General features: G+C 42.4%; 1 protein-coding gene and 1 non-coding gene across 2 annotated transcripts in view; one reads left to right on the top strand and one right to left on the bottom strand.

Annotated features, from left to right (window-relative positions):
• Positions 1-21,924, top strand: part of LOC124719626 (mucin-19-like) — a 367,770-nt gene that overhangs the window by 257,869 nt on the left and 87,977 nt on the right. Inside the window, exons 18-19 of the mRNA XM_047244842.1 lie at positions 3,045-3,209; positions 11,305-11,528. Of these exons, the coding sequence (XP_047100798.1) occupies positions 3,045-3,209; positions 11,305-11,528 (389 nt within the window). The remainder of the gene's footprint in view (positions 1-3,044; positions 3,210-11,304; positions 11,529-21,924) is intronic.
• On the bottom strand, positions 17,467-17,541 carry Trnat-ugu. Its single transcript has one exon. It is a non-coding gene; the product is annotated as a tRNA-Thr (tRNA).

Genomic DNA, 21,924 nt, shown 5'->3' on the forward strand with positions numbered 1-21,924 from the left:
GTCTTGCAGTTTAGATGGAGGCCAGCTTCCTCAATGTTGACCTCCACGTCAGACATGGTTACATCGGCACCTCCGTCCATCTCAAACCTACTAACCACCAGCAATACCTCCACTTCGACAGCTGCCACCCATTCCGTACCGAGAAGTCTCTTCCGTACAGCCTAGCTACCCGTGGTTGTCGCATCTGCAGTCCCTCTCAAAATATACCGAGGCTCTCACTGAAGCCTTCATGACCGTAATTATCCTCCCATCCTTCTACAAAAACAAATCTCCCGTGCCTTATCTTTCCAGTCTCCCACCACCTCCCAAAGTCCCACAGTCCGTCCACAGAGGAGCGTTCCCCTCGTAACTCGGTACCATCCTGCACTGGAGCAACTGAATTACATTTTCCGCCAGGGTTTCGATTACCTCTCGCCGTGCCCTGAAATGAGAAAGTCCTACCCACTATCCTTCCCAGCCCTCCTACCGTGGTATTCCGCCATCCACCGAACCTACACAATATACTCGTCCATCCTTACATGACCCCTGCTCCCAATCCCTTACCTCGTGGCTCGTACCCCTGTAATAGACCTAGATGCAAAACCTGTCCCATACATCCTCCCACCACCACCTTCTCCAGTCCGGTCACTAACATCACATATCCCATCAAAGGCAGGGCTACCTGTGAAACCAGTCACGTGATCCACACGCTAAGCTGCAACCGCTGTGCTTCATTCTATGTAGGCACGACAACCGACATGCTGTCTGTCTGACAAACTGTGGCCAAGAAACGAGTGGACCATCCTGTTGCTGAACACGCTGCCAAACGTGATACCCCTCATCTCAATGACTGCTTCACAGCCTGTGCCGTATTGATACTTCCCACCAACACCAGCTTTTCTGAATTGCGCAGATGGGAACTTTCCCTGCAACACATCCTACGTTCCCATAACCCTCCTGGCCTCGACCTTCGTTAGTCACGGTCCTCACCCATCCAGCCCCCTCCCTGTTCCCATTCCAGCACTACACAGCCGTCATTTCACTGCCACACCCAGTCTTTTAATTTCTTTTTATTTCCCTCCTTTCCACTACTTACCCCCTCCCTCCTCCGCACCTTCTCTCCTGCCCTCCGTCTAAACTGCAACACTTCACTGTCCGTCACTCCCACCATACTATCCCTAAACCTCCCCGCCCCAGCTTCCTCCTTACCCCCACCCAGTCGCCACTCCCATCATGCACTGGTGCTGCTGCTCGCAGTGTGGTTTCAGTTCTCTGAGGCTGCAGACGTGCGTGCAAGTTGCATTTGCATGAGTGTGTGTGTGTGTGTGTGTGTGTGTGTGTGTGTGTGTGTGTGTGTGTGTCTGTGTGTCTACTGCTGACAATGGCCTTAATGGCCGAAAGCTATAACTGTGTGAATCTTTTTGTTGTGCCTATCGCGACTCGGCATCTGCACTATATGGTGAGTAGCAGCTTTCCTTCTCTGGTAATGTTCATTTTGCTGCATTTCAACTCATGTTTCCACTAATTTAGGATTGTTGTTGTTGTTGTTGTGGTCTTCAGTCCAGAGACTGGTTTGATGCAGCTCTCCATGTTACTCTATCCTGTGCAAGCTTGTTCATCCCAGTACTTACTGCAGCCTACATCCTTCTGAATCTGCTTAATGTATTCATCCCTTGGTCTCCCTCTACGATTTTTACCCTCCACGCTGCCCTCCAATACTAAATTGGTGATCCCTTGATGCCTCAGAATATGCCCTACCAACCGATCCCTTCTTCTAGTCAAGTTTTGCCACAAACTCCTCTTCTCCCCAATTCTATTCAATACATCCTCATTAGTTATGTGATCTACCCATCTAATCTTCAGCATTCTTCTGTAGCACCACATTTCAAAAGCTTCTATTCTCTTCTTGTCTAAACTATTTATCGTCCATGTTTCACTTCCATACATGGCTACACTCCGTACATATACTTTCAGAAGCGACTTCCTGACATTTAAATCTATACTTGACGTTAACAAATTTGTCTTCTTCAGAAACACTTTCCTTGCCATTGCCAGTCTACATTTTATATCCTCTCTACTTCGAACATCATCAGTTATTTTGCCCCCCCCCCCCCCCCCAAATAGCAAAACTCCTTTACTACTTTAAGTGTCCAATTTCCTAATCTAATTCCCTCAGCATCACCCGACTTAATTCGACTACATTCCACTATCGTCATTTTGCTTTTGTTGATGTCCATCTTATATCCTCCCTTCAAGACACTGTCCATTCCGTTCAACTGCTCTTCCACGTCCTTTCCTGTCTCTGACAGAATTACAATGTCATCGGCAAACCTCAAAGTTTTTATTTGTTCTCCATGGACTTTAATACCTACTTCGAATTTATCTTTTGTTTCCTTCACTGCTTGCTCAATATACAGATTGAATGACATCAGGGAGAGGCTACAACCCTGTCTCACTCCCTTCCCAACCACTGCTTCCCTTTCATGTCCCTCGACTGTTATACCTGCCATATGGTTTCTGTACAAATTGTAAATAGTCTTTCACTGCCTGTATTTTACCCCTGCCATCTTCAGAATTTGAAAGAGAGTATTCCAGTCAACATTCTCAAAAGCTATCTCTAAGTCTACAAATGCTAGAAATGTAGGTTTGCCTTTCCTTAATCTATTTTCTAAGATAAGTCGTAGGGTCAGTATTGCCTCACGTGTTCCAACATTTATACGGAATCCAAACTGATCTTCCCCGAGGTCAGCTTCTATCAGTTTTTCCATTCGTCTGTAAAGAATGGACGTTAATATTTTGCAGCTGTGACTTAGGGTATCATATATTTTATTTGCTCCATCCGAGAGACATACACATGAAGCTGTGGAACAGTAACTTCCAGAGAAAGTACTTTTATCAGTATGGGCCGACATGTAAAATTTCTCCACGTAAAACAATGTAAGAGATTGTGGAAAACTCCTGTTTAACGGAGACCAGCTCTAGCTGGAACAAACCCTCTCTCGCGAGCCCCTAGCGGAAGCCACAGCAGTACCCGGCAGCCGCCTGACCTCTCACTGCCTCCGCAGGTGCTGCCGCCCCCATCCGGCCGCATGTCGGCCCCTCCGAGCACCGCCGACTGGCAGCGCCGCTACGGCCGCATCCAGCAGCCGCTGCTGCAGTCGCCGCCCGCCCTCGTGCCGGTGTCGGCAGCCATCAAGGTTACCAGGGAGCCCGTCTACAGCAACCTCTCGGTGAGTCTCTCCCTTAAAGGGAGGTTCCCATAACCCTAGTACTTACTCTTTGCTGGCCGGTGTGGCCGTGCAGTTCTAGGCGCTTCAGTCTCGAATCGCGTGACCGCTACGGTCACAGGTTCGAATCCTGCCTCGGGCATGGATGTGTGTGATGTCCTTACGTTAGTTAGGTTTAAGTAGTTCTAAGTTCTGGGGGACTGATGACCTCAGCAGTTAAGTCCCATAGTGGTCAGAGCCATTTAAACCATTTGAACTTACTCTTCAGAGAAACACATAGTAGCAGTTCTCATATCTAATGGCCTGAATCATTGGGTTTTACTCACGTATGCCCAACCTCCAGTAATTGAATGCTCGAGCTAAATCAGTTCTACTAATCTGCCTTCAGTTCTACTAATCTGGCTCAGGTGAACTGACTGTAAAAAGATGTCTAACATAAAAATACGCTCTTGGCCATTAAAATTGCTACACCAAGAAGAAATGTAGATGATAAACGGGTATTCATTGGACAAATATATTATACTGGAACTGACATGTGAGTACATTTTCACGCAATTTTGGTGCATAGATCGTGAGAAATCAGTACCCAGAACAACCACCTCTGGCCGTAATAACGGCCTTGATGCACCTGGGCATTGAGTCAAACAGACCTCGGATGGCGTGTACAGGTACAGCTGCCCATGCAGCTTCAACATGATACCACAGTTCATCGAGAGTAGTGACTGGCGTATTGTAACGAGCCAGTTTCTCGGCCACCATTGACCAGACGTTTTCAGTTGGTGATAGATTTGGAGAATGTGCTGGACAGGGCAGCAGTCGAACATTTTCTGTATCCAGAAAGGCCCATACAGGACCTGCAACATGCGATCATGCATTATCCTGCTGAAATGTACGGTTTCGCAGGGATCGAATGAAGGGTAGAGCCACGGGTCATAACACATATGAAATGTAATGTCCACTGTTCAAAGTGCCGTCAATGTGAACAAGAGGTGACCGAGACGTGTAACCAATGGCACCCCACACCATCACGCTGGGTGATACGCCAGTATGGCGATGGCGAATACACGCTTCCAAGGTGCGTTCACCGCAATGTCGCCAAATGCGGATGCGACCATCGTGATACTGTAAACAGAACCTGGATTCATCTGAAAAAATGACGTTTTGCCATTCGTGCACCCAGGTTCGTCATCGACTACACCATCGGAGGCACTCCTGTCTGTGATGCAGCGTCAAGGGTAACCGCAGCCACGGTCTCCGAACTGATAGTCCGTGCTGCTGCAAACGTCGTCAAACTGTTCGTGCAGATGGTTTTTGTCTTGCAAACGTCCCCATCTGTTGACTCAGGGATCGAGACGTGGCTGCACGATCCGTTACAGCTGTGCGGATAAGATGCCTGTCATCTCGACTGCTAGTGACACGAGGCCGTTGGGATCCAGCACGGCGTTCCGTATTACCCTCCTGAACCCACCGATTCCATATTCTGCTAACAGTCATTGGATCTCGACCGACGTGAGCAGCAGTGTCGCGATACGATAAACTGCCATTGCGATATTCTACAATCCGACCTTTATCAAAGTCGGAAATGTGATGGTACGCATTTCTCCCACTTACACGAGGCATCACAACAATGTTTCACCAGGCAACACAGGTCAACTGCTGTTTGCGTATGAGAAATCGGCTGAAAACTTTCCTCATGTCAGCACGTTGTAGGTGTCGCCACCGGCGCCAACCTTGTGTGAATGCTGTGAAAAGCTAATCATTTGCATATCACAGCATCTTCTTCCTGTTGGTTAAATTTCACGTCTGTAGCACATCATCTTCGTGGTGTAGCAATTTTAATGGCCAGTAGTGTACTTGATTATGTGTGGATATGTACTTAAAGTCTTACTGGGGCCATAAATCTGCACCTGACTGCCTAAGCACACATGCTTCCTACAGCAACAAAAACTCCACAGCTCCCGCCAAATAACAGTCGGAAGGAGCAATGCCCACGATAAAACAATAACTGTTTCTCCCTTACAACAATGAATTAATAGAATTTTGCACTGTATATCTTTGAGGGAGTGTGAAAAACTTTTAATAGAAATGTGAGAAATGCAAGTTGTTAAATTCTTCATTCATTTCAGTCTAGCATGCCCATCACCATATTTTAAATCCATGTGGAAAGTGCAGTTTTAAAATCTACTACATTTAGGCAAGCTAACTGTCTTTAGAATTACGTGAAAAATTTGTTGCAGAAAAGGAATTTATAGATAGTGAGCTTGAGGAGTTTTAGCTTGTGAACAGTACCTACTGCTGAGGAGGTTATTATATGTTTATGTGATCTATGATGTAGTTCTGTGTCTCACATTATAGAGCTCTGAATGTATATACAATTGTCATAGACAATGAACTTTTAATTTCTCCTCGTTACTTCCTCAAAGTAGTCCGTAGGAATTTATTTTTCAGCCTTGGTGAGCTGAAATGTGGATAAGCAGTCTGCAAATTAGGAATGTAACACACTTAGGACAATTTTCTGGTTGCTCATTTAGCTAATTTACAGACCCTTGTGGCTTGGATCTACACCTACATCAGGGTGTACATGTGGATAATAAAAAACAATTCCCACATCTCCTGGTTAAGAATGCACTTTTCCCCCACGTGAAAATACACTTCTTCCTTGATAAGCTACAGCGTACTTTCCCTTGGAGCTGTAAAAATATCAATCCTTTGAAAGTTTTTGTGCACCAACATAGAAATTCCCAGAACTTTAGAAAAGAAACTTGGCATGGGGGGAAAATGGGTTTTGGAAAGATCTTTGAGGTGCAGCAACATGTATGCTGTATATTTCCATGTTACAATACACTGCATATTTTCATCTTACAAAAGTATAAATTCAAATTCCAACAAACATAGCATGTCAATTTCGAAGCATGAAATAGAGATTGCAGTGTGCTTCTGCAAGCTAATCATAGTTCATGTCACGTAATCTCACAAGCCAATGACAGCAGATATTCAGAACACAGGACATGTGACGTGGTGAGCCAGTAGCATCACTATTAAGTAGTGTGAACACACAAATGGGAAAAGTTGATTGAAGATTAATAAGCTACAAGAAAAGCTAGGCTTTCACATATAGTATTGGTCTTTTTAGTGTGTGTTACACTTTAAGATGTTGTTGTTGTTGTTGTTGTGGTCTTCAGTCCTGAGACTGGTTTGATGCAGCTCTCCATGCTACTCTATCTTGTGCAAGCTTCTTCATCTCCCACTACCTATTGCAACCTACATCCTTCTGAATCTGCTTACTGTATTCATCTCTTGGTTTCCCTCTACGATTTTTACCCTCCACACTGCCCTCCAATACTAAATTGGTGATCCCTTGATGCCTCAGAACATGTCCTACCAACCGGTCCCTTCTTCTTGTCAAGTTGTGCCACAAACTCCTCTTCTCCCCAATTCTGTTCAGTACCTCCTCATTAGTTATGTGATCTACCCATCTAATCTTCAGCATTCTTCTGTAGCACCACACTTCGAAAGCTTCTATTCTCTTCTTGTCTAAACGATTTATCATCCGTGTTTCACTTCCATACATGGCTACACTCCATACAAATACTTTCAGAAACGACTTCCTGACACTTAAATCAATACTCAATGTTAACAAATTTCTCTTCTTCAGAAATGCTTTCCTTGCCACTGCCAGTCTACATTTTATATCCTCTCTACTTCGACCATCGTCAGTTATTTTGCTCCCCAAATTTTAAAACTCCTTTACTATTTTAAGTGTCTCATTTCCTAATCTAATTCCTTCAGCATCACCCGACTTAATTCGACTACATTCCATTATCCTCGTTTTGCTTTTGTTGATGTTCATCTTATATCCTCCTTTCAAGGCACTGTCCATTCCGTTCAACTGCTCTTCCAAGTCCTTTCCTGTCTCTGACAGAATTACAATGTCATCGGCGAACCTCAAAGTTTTTATTTCTTCTCCATAGATTTTAATACCTACTTCGAACTTTTCTTTTGTTTCCTTTACTGCTTGCTCAATATACAGATTGAGTAACATCGGGGAGAGGCTACAACCCTGTCTACTCTCTTCCCAACCACTGCTTCCCTTTCATGTCCCTCGACTCTTATAACTGCCATCTGGTTTCTGTACAAATTGTAAATAGCCTTTTACTCCCTGTATTTTATCCCTGCCACCTTCAGAATTTGAAAGAGAGTATTCCAATCAACATTGTCTAAAGCTTTCTCTAAGTCTACAAATGCTAGAAATGTACGTTTGCCTTTCCTTAATCTTTCTTCTAAGATAAGTCGTAGTGTCAGTATTGCCTCACGTGTTCTAATATTTCTACGGAATCCAAACTGATCTTCCTCGAGGTCGGCTTCTACCAGTTTTCCCATTTGTCTGTAAGGAATTCGTCTGTAAGGAATTTGTGTTAGTATTTTGCAACTGTGGCTTATTAAACTGATAGGAAGCAGCAAAATCACTAAACATAAATATGGGTCACTATCCCCCTCCCCACTACAAACCAAATTGATCTACGCGTGCACGAATCTGGTAGCTTGGGCGCATCAGAAAAATTTCTCTGGGTAGAATGACTGCTTCTTGTTACTGCTGCAGCCACACTTCAAGTAGCCAGAAGTGCAAGTTACAGCTCATACGAAAGGTACTGCTCATACGCAACTCCACTGCGCATGCACATGAGCTTGCTGGCAACTGCTCAAAATGAACTTAATGTAAAAAGTTGTGATATCATACTCAGTTTACTTCATCTAAAGCCTTCAACACATTTTGCTTTAGGCAGACACCTGTGTGTACACTGTATTTTTTTGTTGTAAATGGCGCATTTCCTTTGCAACTTAAGTTTTATTTTCGTTTTATTCTCTCGTTTATAATTTACTGCTGCAGTATTATTCTGCAGTAGCAGGATACAATAAAATTCTTTGTTAGACTGTCAGTTCTTATGAGATAATATTACAAAAATTTAACTCAAGGCAAAAACAATGAAAGACTCCCAGAATCCAAAAAATTAGCAGCTTTTTCCCAGTTTTCTCCCAGATAATAAAATTCCTGTTTTTTTTTTTCCAGATTTCTGGTTGTCACAGAGCATACATACCATGTACATCTATATTAGTACTTTCCATAAGCCACCCGATGGTGTGTGGCAGAGGGTACTTCTGACACCACTAACTGATTGCCCCCTGCCCTCCTCCACGCGCAAATGGCACATGGGAAGAATGACTGTTGATAAACCTCTGTATTGTCTCTTAATTTCCCGAATCTTCTCATTGTGGCCATTTTGTGCGATGTATGTGGGAGGTAGTAATATTTTGTCAGATCTCACAGAAAGTTCTCTCAGAACTTCAATAGTAGATGCACAGTGCCTCTTATATACTCTTCTACAGCATCTGCCATTGGCATTTGTGGAACATCTCTGTAATGCTCTCGCGTCAACTAAATGATCCTGTAATGAAACGTGCCACTCTTTGTTTTCTGTTTGCAGAATCCATGTCAACTGAGAGTTTTTTCCAAAAGAATCATAATTGTTGAGCATAAAACATGTTTCATAAGTTTACAACAGATGGACATAAATTATTTTCATCTGTTCCACAACACTTCCTGAATATCGAAATGACCTCTGTGGTGTTTTTGTTTTCTTCAGTTGCTAGCTTCCCTTCATTGCTCCAGCAAACTATGGTAAACTGCTGCTACAAAGGGAACAAGTTCTTCTGCATAATCTTTCTACAATCTTACATGTTAGTTCCGATGTCTTTCCACTACTCAGCGATTGTAATTGCTTTTCTATTCTACAATCAGTTATCTCAATATCCGCCATTTTGACATCTGTGCGATGATTGAAAAGAGGACTGTCATGGTGAAATAGTTTTGGAAGACCGAATTCAGTATTTCAGCCTTCTCTCTGTTATCTTCTGTTTCAGTGCCAGTATGATCTCTGAGTGATTTTGAACTGGTTACTGATTCCACATAAGATCAAAATCTCTGAGGGATTTTACTCTGACTGGTTGACAAAATTTTACTTTCAAAATCAAAAATAGCATGGCACAAAAATGAGAAGTAGAACCTGTCTACCCAAACATCTACCAGTGGTGTACAAAATCTTTGATTCTATCTTCAACCCAGACATGTGATTCAGTTTGTACAGGATATATAGAGACCCATAAGCGCTCTCTCTACTTTACCTTTTGAACCATCTTCAAAGGAAGCATACGTGGAAGCGATAGGAAAATCAGAGAAATTGTGGTTCGCACCAAGGATTTTCGTGTACTTTTCTTTTGAAAAGATGAGTCAGATGGTCGGGTGGTTGTAAAGCTGCAGTGTTCTCCACAGCTCACTATAATCTGGAATATGGCATGTAGATGCAGGTGGCAAAGTTCCTCCCAGTTACCAAACATAATCAGTCCATGGAGTAATTCAGCAATAGGTATTATTTGCTGGGTTCTTCTTGTTTTGCAGAAATTGCAAAATGTGAGTTGCACCACACGCATAGTTGGCAGTACATCTCACTATGGCAGAACAACATAACAGAATAATCAGGCACTTTAATTTTCAAGCATAATGACATCCAACCAAGCATTATTCTGACAAAGACCTTCATAAGACATTAAAACGGCAAAGCTACTGAGATGTGTAACCATCGCTGTGAGAAATCTTATAATTTTTTCACAGATAATACATTTCACTTCTTTGTTAAAATACGAGTTATACTGGCATTTATTATAAAGTATTAAAATCATAAATTACTAAATATTGCTGCCTAGTAGCAATAGCAATACAAATTTAGTGAAATTTCCTTTTGTCTTAAACAAAAATATGGTTTTGGTTTTTAGGTTTCCATACCTGAATCAGAAAATCGGAACCTTCTAAGGTCACTTTGTTCCACGTCTGCCTGCCTGTCTGTCAGACTGTTTCAGACTCTTTTTTTAGGAATAGGGTAGATGTATCAAGTTCACATTTGTAACAATACGGGAGAAGGAAAGTTTCTACTCACCATATAGCGGAGATGCTGAGCCGTGATAGGCACAGTAAAAAGATTCTACCAGGCGGCTTCCCCTTTCATTTCTTCCCCCCAATCCATATTCACCTACTACGTTTCCTTCTCTTCCATTTCCTACTATTGAATTCCAGCTGTGGTGGTATACATGAAAAAAAGCTTTCAAGGTTTCTCTTCAAAATGTAATATGTATCACATCTGTACAATGTTTAGTTCGTGCGCAATAAATAATTGAAAGTGTTGCCGGTCTTTATGTACACCCTGTATTTCATCTTGCTTAAGATGAAAAGCCTACAGACTTCTCATTGACCTACAATCGTGAAATTTGATAAGGAGCAAAGTTTTACAGGGCAAGTTTAGGAAAAAAGTCAGAAATTGTATTTTTTATTATATCACAGGATAAAATTTTTCTTTTGCTATTTATTATCCAGCCTCAATCTTAATATTTGCAAAAGTCTCGAGATTCCCGGTGCTGATTCCTTGCCAGTACCGATGTCAATAATGGGCAAAAATCGTGAGGATTCTCAACTCTTTGGATGGATGAACTGTCTACATACACAGTTAACTTCCTACAGAACCCTCAGTCCTGCTTGCATCTGGCCAGTTTTTTATTTTTGCCTCTTTTTGTTTGACGTGAAAAACTTTCCTCTGTCTCAACACTCACCCATACGTTATTATAAAGTTCATTTGTTACAGTCTGTCTCTTAGAATTTTAGTTTTTATTTTTCAGAGAAACTGAAAAATTATGTTGCCCAAATAACAGAGCTTTCGGTGTGTGTGTATTTTTAGCTTACTTTATTAACTTGCACATTTACAAAAAATAATTAAAAAAAAGTAAAACCCTCTTATTTTAACACAAAAAAAGTTACCTCAGAGTATAACAGTGCATTTGTCTTTCAAACACTTGAATATACAAGCTTTAGAATATGAAGGAGACATATCCATTACTTCACATAACTAGTAGATTAGACTATACACTAGTTCCAAGCTGGGGCAGCTACCTTTTGAGGCATATGCACAGAAAAACCCATGTTGCATTTGGCTCATAGAGCACGACTCACTCCGGAGAGATGTTGTACTCAACTCGGCTTGTCATCCCCCCACAGCAGGCGACGCCCTCGCAGCAGCCGCAGCGCCGGCAGCACGTACCGCTGTCGCCCGTCTCCCCGCCGCCGGACGGCACGGTGCGCCTGAGCCGACGCGAGCTGGAGGCGCTCTACTGGCAGACGCAGATGCTGCGCGAGGAGCTGGCCGCGCAGAAACGCTACCTCGGCATGACGGGGCCCGCGCCCGCCTCCGACACGTCCGTCGCCTCCACTGCGACCGCGGGGTGAGTAACTTTGCTCGCGTACTGCTGTCAATACTTTTCTGCGTCAAGTTTTAATTACCATATTTACTCGAATCTAAGACGCACTCGAATCTAAGCTGCACCTGAAAAATGAGACTCAAAATAAAAGGAAAAAAACTTCCTGAATCTAAGCCGCACCTGAAATTTGAGACTCGAAATTCAAGGGGAGAGAAAAGTTTTAGGCCGCACCTCCAAATCGAAACAAAGTTGGTCCAAAATAATATGAGACACAATTTAGGTCGAATGAATGACGATACAGCTACAGTAGTTTGGTTCGAGTCGTAAGCTTAGCAGTTAAGCCTTACCAGGTAGTCATTGCTATGTGTCAGGTGGTCCGTCCATATTTATAAGAGTACCCTTTCTTTTTCACGTGCTTCGTCTGGTTTGAATTGATTGCTTATTTTTCTTTGATCTGATAAGTGCTGTTCTCTTTGTTACAGGTGTTTACGTCACTCTAAGCTGAAAATGCGTTACTGTACTGTGTCATGCATTGTTTGTTGCTTTCTGATAAAGAGTGTTTATGGCCTGTCGCCGCTCGCCGCATGGCTTACAATTAAAAAAGAAAGAGAGGAATCGTCTCATTAGCGAAACAATGGCAAGAGACTGCTATTTGTTGTTACTTACACTGCTGCTTTCTTTGATAATGATCAACAAGAACCAAATAATAGACTGCGTATGATAGAACATGTTCTGAACGAGAGTTAGGCGAAAATTTTTCTCCATTTGAAAATCTTTGCAGGCGCCTCTTTAGTACATTACATTCTGCACAAAAATTAGTCATCTTAGATTTAAAAATCTAGTCAATTGCCATGCTTCATTTCTGACTGTATCACTATTAGGCATAAGAATAATACGAATATAAACATGACATGATATGTATATTCTTCCGCGTCTGCTGTTGTCTCACTCTAGTTTTGTAGTGTATTAGGCAGACAGGATTTAAATGAGATAGCAGCAAACACGAAACAGTACATGGCAAAATGTTTATATTTCTATTATTCTTACGGTGAAGAGAATACTGCATGTGAGTCACAATTCATAAAAATTCCTATTAGCAACCATCCCTTCTCACAGGTAGGAAAAAATTCAGAACATAGAGTTGGCCATATTGACAAACATCCCAAACAGTCTTGCCAGTCGGATTTTCATAGTACATTGAAATGCTGCTACATTCGAGGTGAACAATATGGAATTTGTATTTACTTCGTTGGATAATGTATGAAAATGCAGTGGTCGAAACTCGGGGCGGAGAAAAAAAAAAGCTCGTCTTCCACCTTTTTTTTTTTTTTTTAATTTATTTACTGATGCAGAGGTTTTGGTGCCAGTATTTATCTCTGTGCCTACAAAGCATGCCTGAGTAGCGCTACGTATATTCGACGGCAGAAGTTAGTTGTGGTGGCACCTACCAACATTTTTCAGAACTTCCGCTTGCTATGCACTCGATTCTAAGCCGCAGGCGGTTTTTTGGATTACAAAAACCGGAAAAAAAGTGCGGCTTAGATTCGAGTAAATACGTTTTTTTGTCATCAGTCTACTGACTGGTTTGATGCGGTCCGCCACGAATTCCTTTCCTGTGCTAACCTCTTCATCTCAGAGTAGCACTTGCAACATACGTCCTCAATTATTTGCTTGACGTATTCCAATCTCTGTCTTCCTCTACAGTTTTTGCCCTCTACAGCTCCCTCTAGTACCATGGAAGTCATTCCCTCATGTCTTAGCAGATGTCCTATCATCCTGTCCCTTCTCCTTATCAGTGTTTTCCACGTATTCCTTTCCTCTCCGATTCTGCGTAGAACCTCCTCATTCCTTACCTTATCAGTCCACCGAATTTTCAACATTCGTCTATAGCACCACATCTCAAATGCTTCGATTCTCTTCTCTTCCGGTTTTCCCACAGTCCATGTTTCACTACCATATAATGCTGTACTCCAGACGTAATTTCTTCCTCAAATTAAGGCCGGTATTTGATATTAGTAGACTTCTCTTGGCCAGAAATGCCTTTTTTGCCATAGCGAGTCTGCTTTTGATGTCCTCCTTGCTCCGTCCGTCATTGGTTATTTTACTGCCTAGGTAGCAGAATTCCTTAACTTCATTGACTTCGTGACCATCAATCCTGATGTTAAGTTTCTCGCTGTGCTCATTTCTACTACTTCTCATTACCTTCGTCTTTCTCCGATTTACTCTCAAACCATACTGTGTACTCATTAGACTGTTCATTCCATTCATCAGATCATTTAATTCTTCTTCACTTTCACTCAGGATAGCAATGTCATCAGTGAATCGTATCATTGATATCCTTTCACCTTGTATTTTAATTCCACTCCTGAACCTTTCTTTTATTTCCATCATTTCTTCCTCGATGTACAGATTGAAGAGTAGGGGCGAAAGGCTACAGCCTTGTCTTACACCCTTCTTAATACGAGCACTTTGTTCTTGATCGTCCACTCTTATTATTCCCTCTTGGTTGTTGTACATATTGTATATGACCCGTCTCTCTCTATAGCTTACCCCTACTTTTTTCAGAATCTCGAACAGCTTGCACCATTTTATATTGTCGAACGCTTTTTCCAGGTCGACAAATCCTACGAAAGTGTCTTGCTTTTTCTTTGGCCTTGCTTCCATTATTAGCCGTAACGTCAGAATCGCCTCTCTCGTCCCTTTACTTTACAGTATCCACATGAAAAATCAAGCAGTGACTGAGATTGAGGTGTTGGTGTTAGACCTTTTGTGCATATGCACCCTCCCATGTAACACATTTTTTCCGACTAGGGATGGCTTCATGGAGACCTTTCCTGTTCAGTTCTATGTGAGGGGCAACCCAAAAATAATTGGAAGTGAACTGTTATGCACACACACTTTGCTCTAAATGCATTGTGCTACTAGGTGGTATTAGTATGGGACCTCCCATGTCACTTGGTAAGCTGCTGTCAGTCACAGTTAAGTGGTTTGTCTGTGGTGCTCTGTTGTTTTTGTTCCTATTTCAACCCGCAGGCAAGTCCTTAATTACGATGCTCCGGGGAAAAAGGTCTCGCAGCAGTTTTCTCATTTAAAATCTGCAACATGTCAACTGAAGACATGCCACGCCTACCACGTCCTCCGACGGGCAGAACTGATGTAAACATTGACATAATCAAACATGCAGTCATCCTAGGACTGTTCACCAAATTTCTGAGGAAATGATAGTGTCACAGAGCATGGTCCAGCAAATTTTAACTGAAAATTTGTGCATGAGACAAATGTCTGCAAAATTTGTTCCTCACTTGCTCACAGATGACCAAAGAGAAAACCGTGTGAATGTTTGCTGTGACTTGAAGAATGAGATGCAGAACAGTCCACAGGTTGTCAAAAGAAATTTGATTAGGGATGAGAGTTGGTGCCACAGGTATGACCCAGAGTCAAAGCAGGTGTTCAGCCAGTGGAAAACTCTAATGTCACCAAAACGCAAGAAAGCACTTCAAGTGAGATCCAGTGTGAAAACAGTGTTGATTTGTTTTTTGTTGTCAATGGCATTGCCCAAAAGCAGTTCATTCCTCCAGGACAAGCAGTGAACCAACAATTTTATCTGGACATCTTATGAAGATTACAAGAGAGTGTGGGACGAAAGTGGCCAGAACTGTGGAGAAATGGGAACTAATTGCTCCACCATGACAATGTTCCAGTCCACACAACTCTGAGCTCCGATGGTCCGACAGTGTTTTCTTCAGTTCTCCATGTCATTCTCAATGGAGAGAAGTCTTCCGAAGTAAGAGTGATTTCAGGTGTGCTGCAGGGGAGTGTCGTAGGACCGTTGCTATTCATGATATACATAAATTACCTTGTGGATAACATTGGAAGTTCACTGAGGCTTTTTGCGGATGATGCTGTGGTATATCGAGAGGTTGTAACAATGGAAAATTGTACTGAAATGCAGGAGGATCTGCAGCGAATTGATGCATGGGGCAGGGGATGGCAATTGAATCTCAGTGTAGACAAGTGTAATGTGCTGCGAACACATAGAAAGAAAGATCCTTTATCATTTAGCTACAACATAGCAGGTCAGCAACTGGAAGCAGTTAATTCCATAAATTATCTGTGAGTAGGCATTAGGAGTGATTTAAAATGGAATGATCATACAAAGTTGATCGTCGGTAAAGCAGATGCCAGACTGAGATTCATTGGAAGAATCCTAAGGAAATGCAATCAGAAAACAAAGGAAGTAGGTTACAGTACGCTTGTTCGCCCACTGCTGGAATACTGCTCAGCAGTGTGGGATCCGTACCAGATAGGGTTGATAGAAGATATAGAGAAGATCCAACGGAGAGCAGCGCGCTTCGTTACAGGATCATTTAGTAATCGCGAAAGCGTTACGGAGATGATAGATAAACTCCAGTGGAAGACTCTGCAGGAGAGACGCTCAGTAGCTCGGTACGGGCTTTTGTTGAAGTTTCGAGAACATACCTTCAGCGAGGAGTCAAGCAGTATATTGCTCCCTCCTACGTATATCTCACAAAGAGACCGTGAGGATAAAATGAGAGATATTAGAGCCCACACAGAGGCATACTGACAATCTTTCTTTACACGAACAATACGAGACTGGAATAGAAGGGAGAACCGATAGAGGTACTCAAGGTACCCTCTGCCACACACCATCAGATGCGGAGTGTGGATGTAGATGTAGATGTAGAAATGCTTGTAAAGCCATTGTGTGGTAAAGCATACTACTGTCACGTATCATCATGGTGACAACTAAAATTTTGGGACATGTTTCATAGTGAATGTTGAGTGATACTAATATGCATGTACACACTCAAGGACTAGGTTTGCTCTAAAAATGAATGTATCTGTTGATTTGATAAAGAACAATCCCTGTGTGTCTATACTAAATTTTAAGACTCTCTTGACAATCTGGCACTTCCACTAATCCGGCACCAATATGTGTGAGGAATGGCCGGTTTAACAAGAGTCTAGTGTATGTAGAAAACCTTATTTCAGTGTCGTGAACAGTTCATGAAATAAAAGCTGTGCCAGTTTTATAGGATTCACCCTGTTTGTGTGTGTGTGTGTGTGTGTGTATATATACTACATACATTATTTGATCAAAAAGTTTGTGGACACTCCTATATAATGGACATTTGTTCACTAGATGTCACAAGAGTTGGTGGGGAGTATTGTGTGGTCAGGAGAGACGCAGCAACAGCAACAATCAGTAGAGCTCTCAGTGACTTCCAATGTGCACCAGTCACTGGATATCACCTGAGTAAGAAATCCATCGGTGACATTTCAACTCTTCGACAGCTGACTGAGTCAGCTGTTGGTGGTGTGACTGTGGAGTATCTTTGGTCGGAATTTAAAGGTATTGTCCACCCTGTGCTAGAGGAGTATGTGCCTAGAAAAAGTACAGGGGAGGGAAAGGATCCACACAAGTACAACAAACATATTAGGAAGTTGCTGAGAAAGCAGAGAATTTTGCACAGTCGTTTTAAACGTAGTCACTGCCCCGATGACAAACAGAAATCGTGCAAAATGAAAGCAGCTCTCACAAGGACAATGAGAGATTCTTTTAACAAATTTGAAAGCAATATTTTATCTGCAGATTCTGAAAATAACCCCAAAGAATTTTGGTCATACGTAAAATCTATGAACGGTACAAATGATTCAATTACCTTCTCTTGCCGACGGTACGGGTAATGTAACTGATGATGATAAACAGAAGGCTAAAATTCTAAACCTAACCTTCAAAAACTCATTTACGGTAGAGGCCTGCAGCACCATCCCCCCTTTCAATATATATACTAAGATGGTATCTGTTCTTTCGGACATGTCCGAAAGAACAGATACCATCGGTGACCATGCAGCTCGTTAGAATGACATTACAATGAAATGAACACCCTTAGCTGCTTGCAGGCGTTGACATACGTCATCGGGGACAGATGAAAATGTGTGCCCCGACCGGGACTCGAACCCGGGATCTCCTGCTTACATGGCAGACGCTCTATCCATCTGAGCCACCAAGGGCACAGAGGATAGAGTGACTGCAGGGATTTATCTCTGGCACGCCTCCCGCGAAACCCAGATCCTCAATGTATTGTCCCGCACTACATTCGTAGTGCCCCCACTCATTATACTCATTACTCGCGGCGCGTTGCCGATTCCCGTAAGAGTTCGGGCACTGTTTGTGCATTCGTACAGAAGAAGAAGATGGTCAAGTGGCCGATGAGCCTTAACTTTCGGACATGTCCCGGTTGGGGCACACATTTTCATCTGTCCCCGTTGACGTATGTCAACGCCTGTAAGCAGCTAAGGGTGTTCATTTCATCGTAATCTCCCTTTCAGTTATCGAATAAATGAAAGGATGGATGACATAGTGGTTAGTGTATCTGGGATTGTGAAACAGTTAAGATCCTTAGATACCAGGAAGGCATCTGGCCCAGACGGTATCCCCATAAGATTTTATGTTGATTATGCTAAAAATATAGCACCGTTCTTATCCATCATCTATCAGAGATCATTGGAACAGCGGAAAGTTCCACGGGACTGGAAGAAGGCCCAGGTCATAGCAATCTATAAAAAGGGTAGAAAATTGGATGCACAAAATTACTGGCCAATTTCACTGACATCAATTTGTTTTAGAATCATGGAACATATTTTGTGTTCAGACATAATGACCTTTCTAGACTCTGAGAAGCTCATCTGCAGAGACCAGCAAGGTTTTAGGAAACAGTGGTCATGGGAGACACAGCTGGCCCTTTTTGTGCATGACATACAACAGGCTCCAGATACCGGCTCCCAGGTTGATGCGACATTTCTCGACTTTGTAAAGGCGTTCGACTCAGTTCCACATAGTTGCTTGCTACAATATTTGCGCGCTTGCAGTCTATCCTATGACATATGCGGTTGGATAGAAAGTTTCCTAACAGACAGGGAGCAGTATGTCATCCTGAACGGGGTGACTTCAACAGAAACAAGCGTTTGTTCAGGTGTGCCCCAGGGCACCGTAATAGGTCCTCTGCTTTTTACGATTTACGTAAATGATCTGGTTGATGGTATTGACAGGGGCATTAGACTGTTTGCCGATGATGCTGTAGTCTACAGAAAAGTAGTATCACATGAAAGTTGTGAACAAATCAATGAGGCTTTGCAGAAAATAAATGTGTGGTGTAATGACTGGCAGTTATGTCTCAATATTAGTAAGTGTAATCTACTGTATATAAGAAGGCGAAAATCCCAATTAATGTACGTCAAGTATCTGGGTGTGACTATTTGAAATGATCTCAAATCGAATGATCAGAATACACAAGTAACAGGTAAGTCGAACTCTAGATTGTGGTTTGTTGGTATAATCTTGAAGTGATGCAGTCCTTCAACAAAGGAAATAGCTTACAATACGTTAGTTTGTCCAGTCTTGGAGTACTGTTCATCTGTATGGGACCCTTAGCAGTTGGGTCTGATTCAGGAGATTGACAAGATCTGAATAAGAGCGGCAAGATTCGTGACTGGTACATTTAGCCATCGCGAGAGCGTTAGAAATCTCCTAGAAAGTTTGAAGTGGGACACACTTGCAGGTAGATGGTACACTAAACTGAAGGGGCTGCTCACTAAATTCAGAAATCCGATCTTCACCGAGGATGTAGAGCACATATTATTACCACCAACTTTCAAATCGTGCAATGATCACCATTCAAAGATAAGGGAAATAAGAGCTCGTACTGAGGCGATCGGACAGTTGTTTTTTCCTCACGCGTTCCACGAGTCTAACGGAGGGGGGAGGGAAATATGATTTTGGTGCGAATTGTGCCCTCTGCTACACACCGGTTGGTGACTAGCGGAGTCTATATGAAGATGTAGATGTAGATGTAGATGTGGAGTGGAAATGCAAAGAGACAGCCATGGGTAAACAGAAAGCAAGCAGACCTAACGTACTGGCGTATAGGGACCATTGAACTTTGGCAAAGGCAATTGTAAAAAATCACAAGACATCAGAGGAAGGAATCACTCGAGAGTTCCAAACCATCAGTCCAACTAGTGCAATGACTGTGCTTAGGAGGTTCAAGAGAACGGGGAGGTTCAAGAGAACGGGGCACAATGGTCTCACGAGCCATACATTTCTGTGCTCAGAGCTAAATAGTTGAGATGGTGTAAATAGTAATGCTACCGGACAGTGAATAACTGGGAATGAGTGACTTGGCGAGATGAATCGGGCTACAACTTGTGGCAATGCGACGCTAGGGTTTGGGTTTGGTGAATGCCTGGAGAACATTCCTGGCATCAGGTGTAGTGCCAACAGTGAAATATGAAAGACGTGGTGGTACGATATGAGGATGTTTGTTGTAGTTATTGCGCTTAAGAAAATGCTAAATGTGGAAGGATATGAACACATTTTATACACTGTTGTGTACTGCATACAGTAAAGGTACAGTTTAGAGACAATGATAGAAAAAAAGGAAAAAGAAGAACAGCAAGTTGTCATACTTTTTACTCAGAGTGTTTCTAATACAAATTTCATTAAAGTTAATTCCTCTCTACAAACTTTTGCTTACAGACATATTGCTGGTGAGTCTGAACTGAAGACTCAACACAGACTAGCTGCCTCTCTGCATAGGGATGTTCCACCGACAGCTTATAAATAAATAACCATCATTTTGATTTGCAGCTCCTTGTATTGGCCGTGTTTGCAGTTAAAATTGTTGGATGTGAGGTCTGCCAGTCATGCAAAACACTGTTTTTCTCAGTACCCAAACATGTTTCGGCACCACTGTGCCATCATCAGTGGGTTTTCGTTTTTATTTAGTCTTTACATTTGGCGTGCATGAATTTTCTGTGTGTTAATTACTGCAGGTGTTTTCGTGTGGCAAGCACTTCCATTCTCCGTGTAATGTTGAGTTGCTGTGATGCACACATAACTATAATAAGTATTTTCCACAAATAACGTAGCAAAACACTTTTCACTTCACCAAAACACAGTGTCATTGTGGTTTGTGAAGTGAAAAGTGTCTTACAACGTTATTTGTGCAAAATACTTATTATAGTTATGTGTGCATCACAGCAACTCAACATGACACGGAGAATGGAAGTGCTTGCCACACGAAAACATGACAAGCTACCTGCAGTAATTAACACACAAGGGATACAAAAAATTCATGCACACCAAATGTAAAGAATAAATAAAAACGAAAACCCACTGATGATGGCACAGTGGTGCCGAAACATGTTTGGGTACTCAGAAAAATGGTGTTTTGCATAACTGGCGGACCTCACATCCAACGACTTATAAATAAAGTTTAACAATTACCATGTCCGTACTGTTGTTGTAATGTGTATAATTAAACTTAAACTAAAAATCATGCTTTTAAATAGAACAAGGTACAGAAATGTGTCCTACAAAAATGAAAATACCATTTACATAAACCGGATTGTTGTTAAGTATGTTTATATATAGAATTTTATAAGACATATTTCATTAACAATTAGTTTCAGAAAACATTAATATAAAAAACTTCCTGGCAGATTAAAACTGTGTGCCGGACTGCGACTCGAACTTGGTGGAGCACTTGCCCGTGAAAGGCAGAGGTCACAAGTTCGAGTCTCAGTCTGGCACAGTTTTACAAGGTGTGTTCCTAAAGTAATGCAACCAAATTCATAAAAAATCATTTATCGAATATATTCGTACAAATAATACAAAATTTTCAAAATAGCACCTTTTTGTGTCAATACACTTTCAGAGGCAGTGTTTCCATGGCTGGAAGACATCCTGGAATGCTTTTCTGGCATGTCCCTTAGAGCTGATGTAACATGCACCTGGATGCTTTCAATCGTGTTCCAATGTTTTCCTTTCGTGACACCTTTTAACCGAGGATACAAAAAAAAGTCAGCAGGAGCCAGGTCAGAACTGTAGGGAGGCTGGGGAACCAATGGGGTCTCGGTACTGGCCAGTAAGTCATTGACGATGGAGGCGCTGTGACTCGGCGCATTGTCTTGGTGAACTTTACACGTGTCCTCGATGTCGCTTCACAGCACGGGACCCTCCTTTTCAGTCTTTTGAGCACTTCCCAGTAGAAAGCTGAGATCACTGTAGTCGTGGCAGGTACAAATTCGTGGTGCGCAATATCTCTTACGTCAAAGAAGACAATGAGCACAGTTTTGATCCTGGACTTGCTCGTGCGTGCCTTCTCGGGACGGGGTGACGATGGGGTGTGCCGCTCTGAACTCTGCCTTTTTGTCTCAGGGTCGTACTCAAAAATCCACGACTCATCACCAGTGATAACTGAGGTTAAAAGATGAGGATCATTTTCACACATTTCCAACATTTCTTGTCACCAAAGCACTCGCACGTGCTCGTGTTCGTTGGTCAACACTTTTGGGATGATTTTGGCACACACATTTCTCGTGTTCAAATCATCGG

Source organism: Schistocerca piceifrons, chromosome 11, assembly GCF_021461385.2.
Source record: "Schistocerca piceifrons isolate TAMUIC-IGC-003096 chromosome 11, iqSchPice1.1, whole genome shotgun sequence".
In the NCBI taxonomy this organism is placed as follows: Eukaryota; Metazoa; Arthropoda; class Insecta; order Orthoptera; family Acrididae; genus Schistocerca; species Schistocerca piceifrons.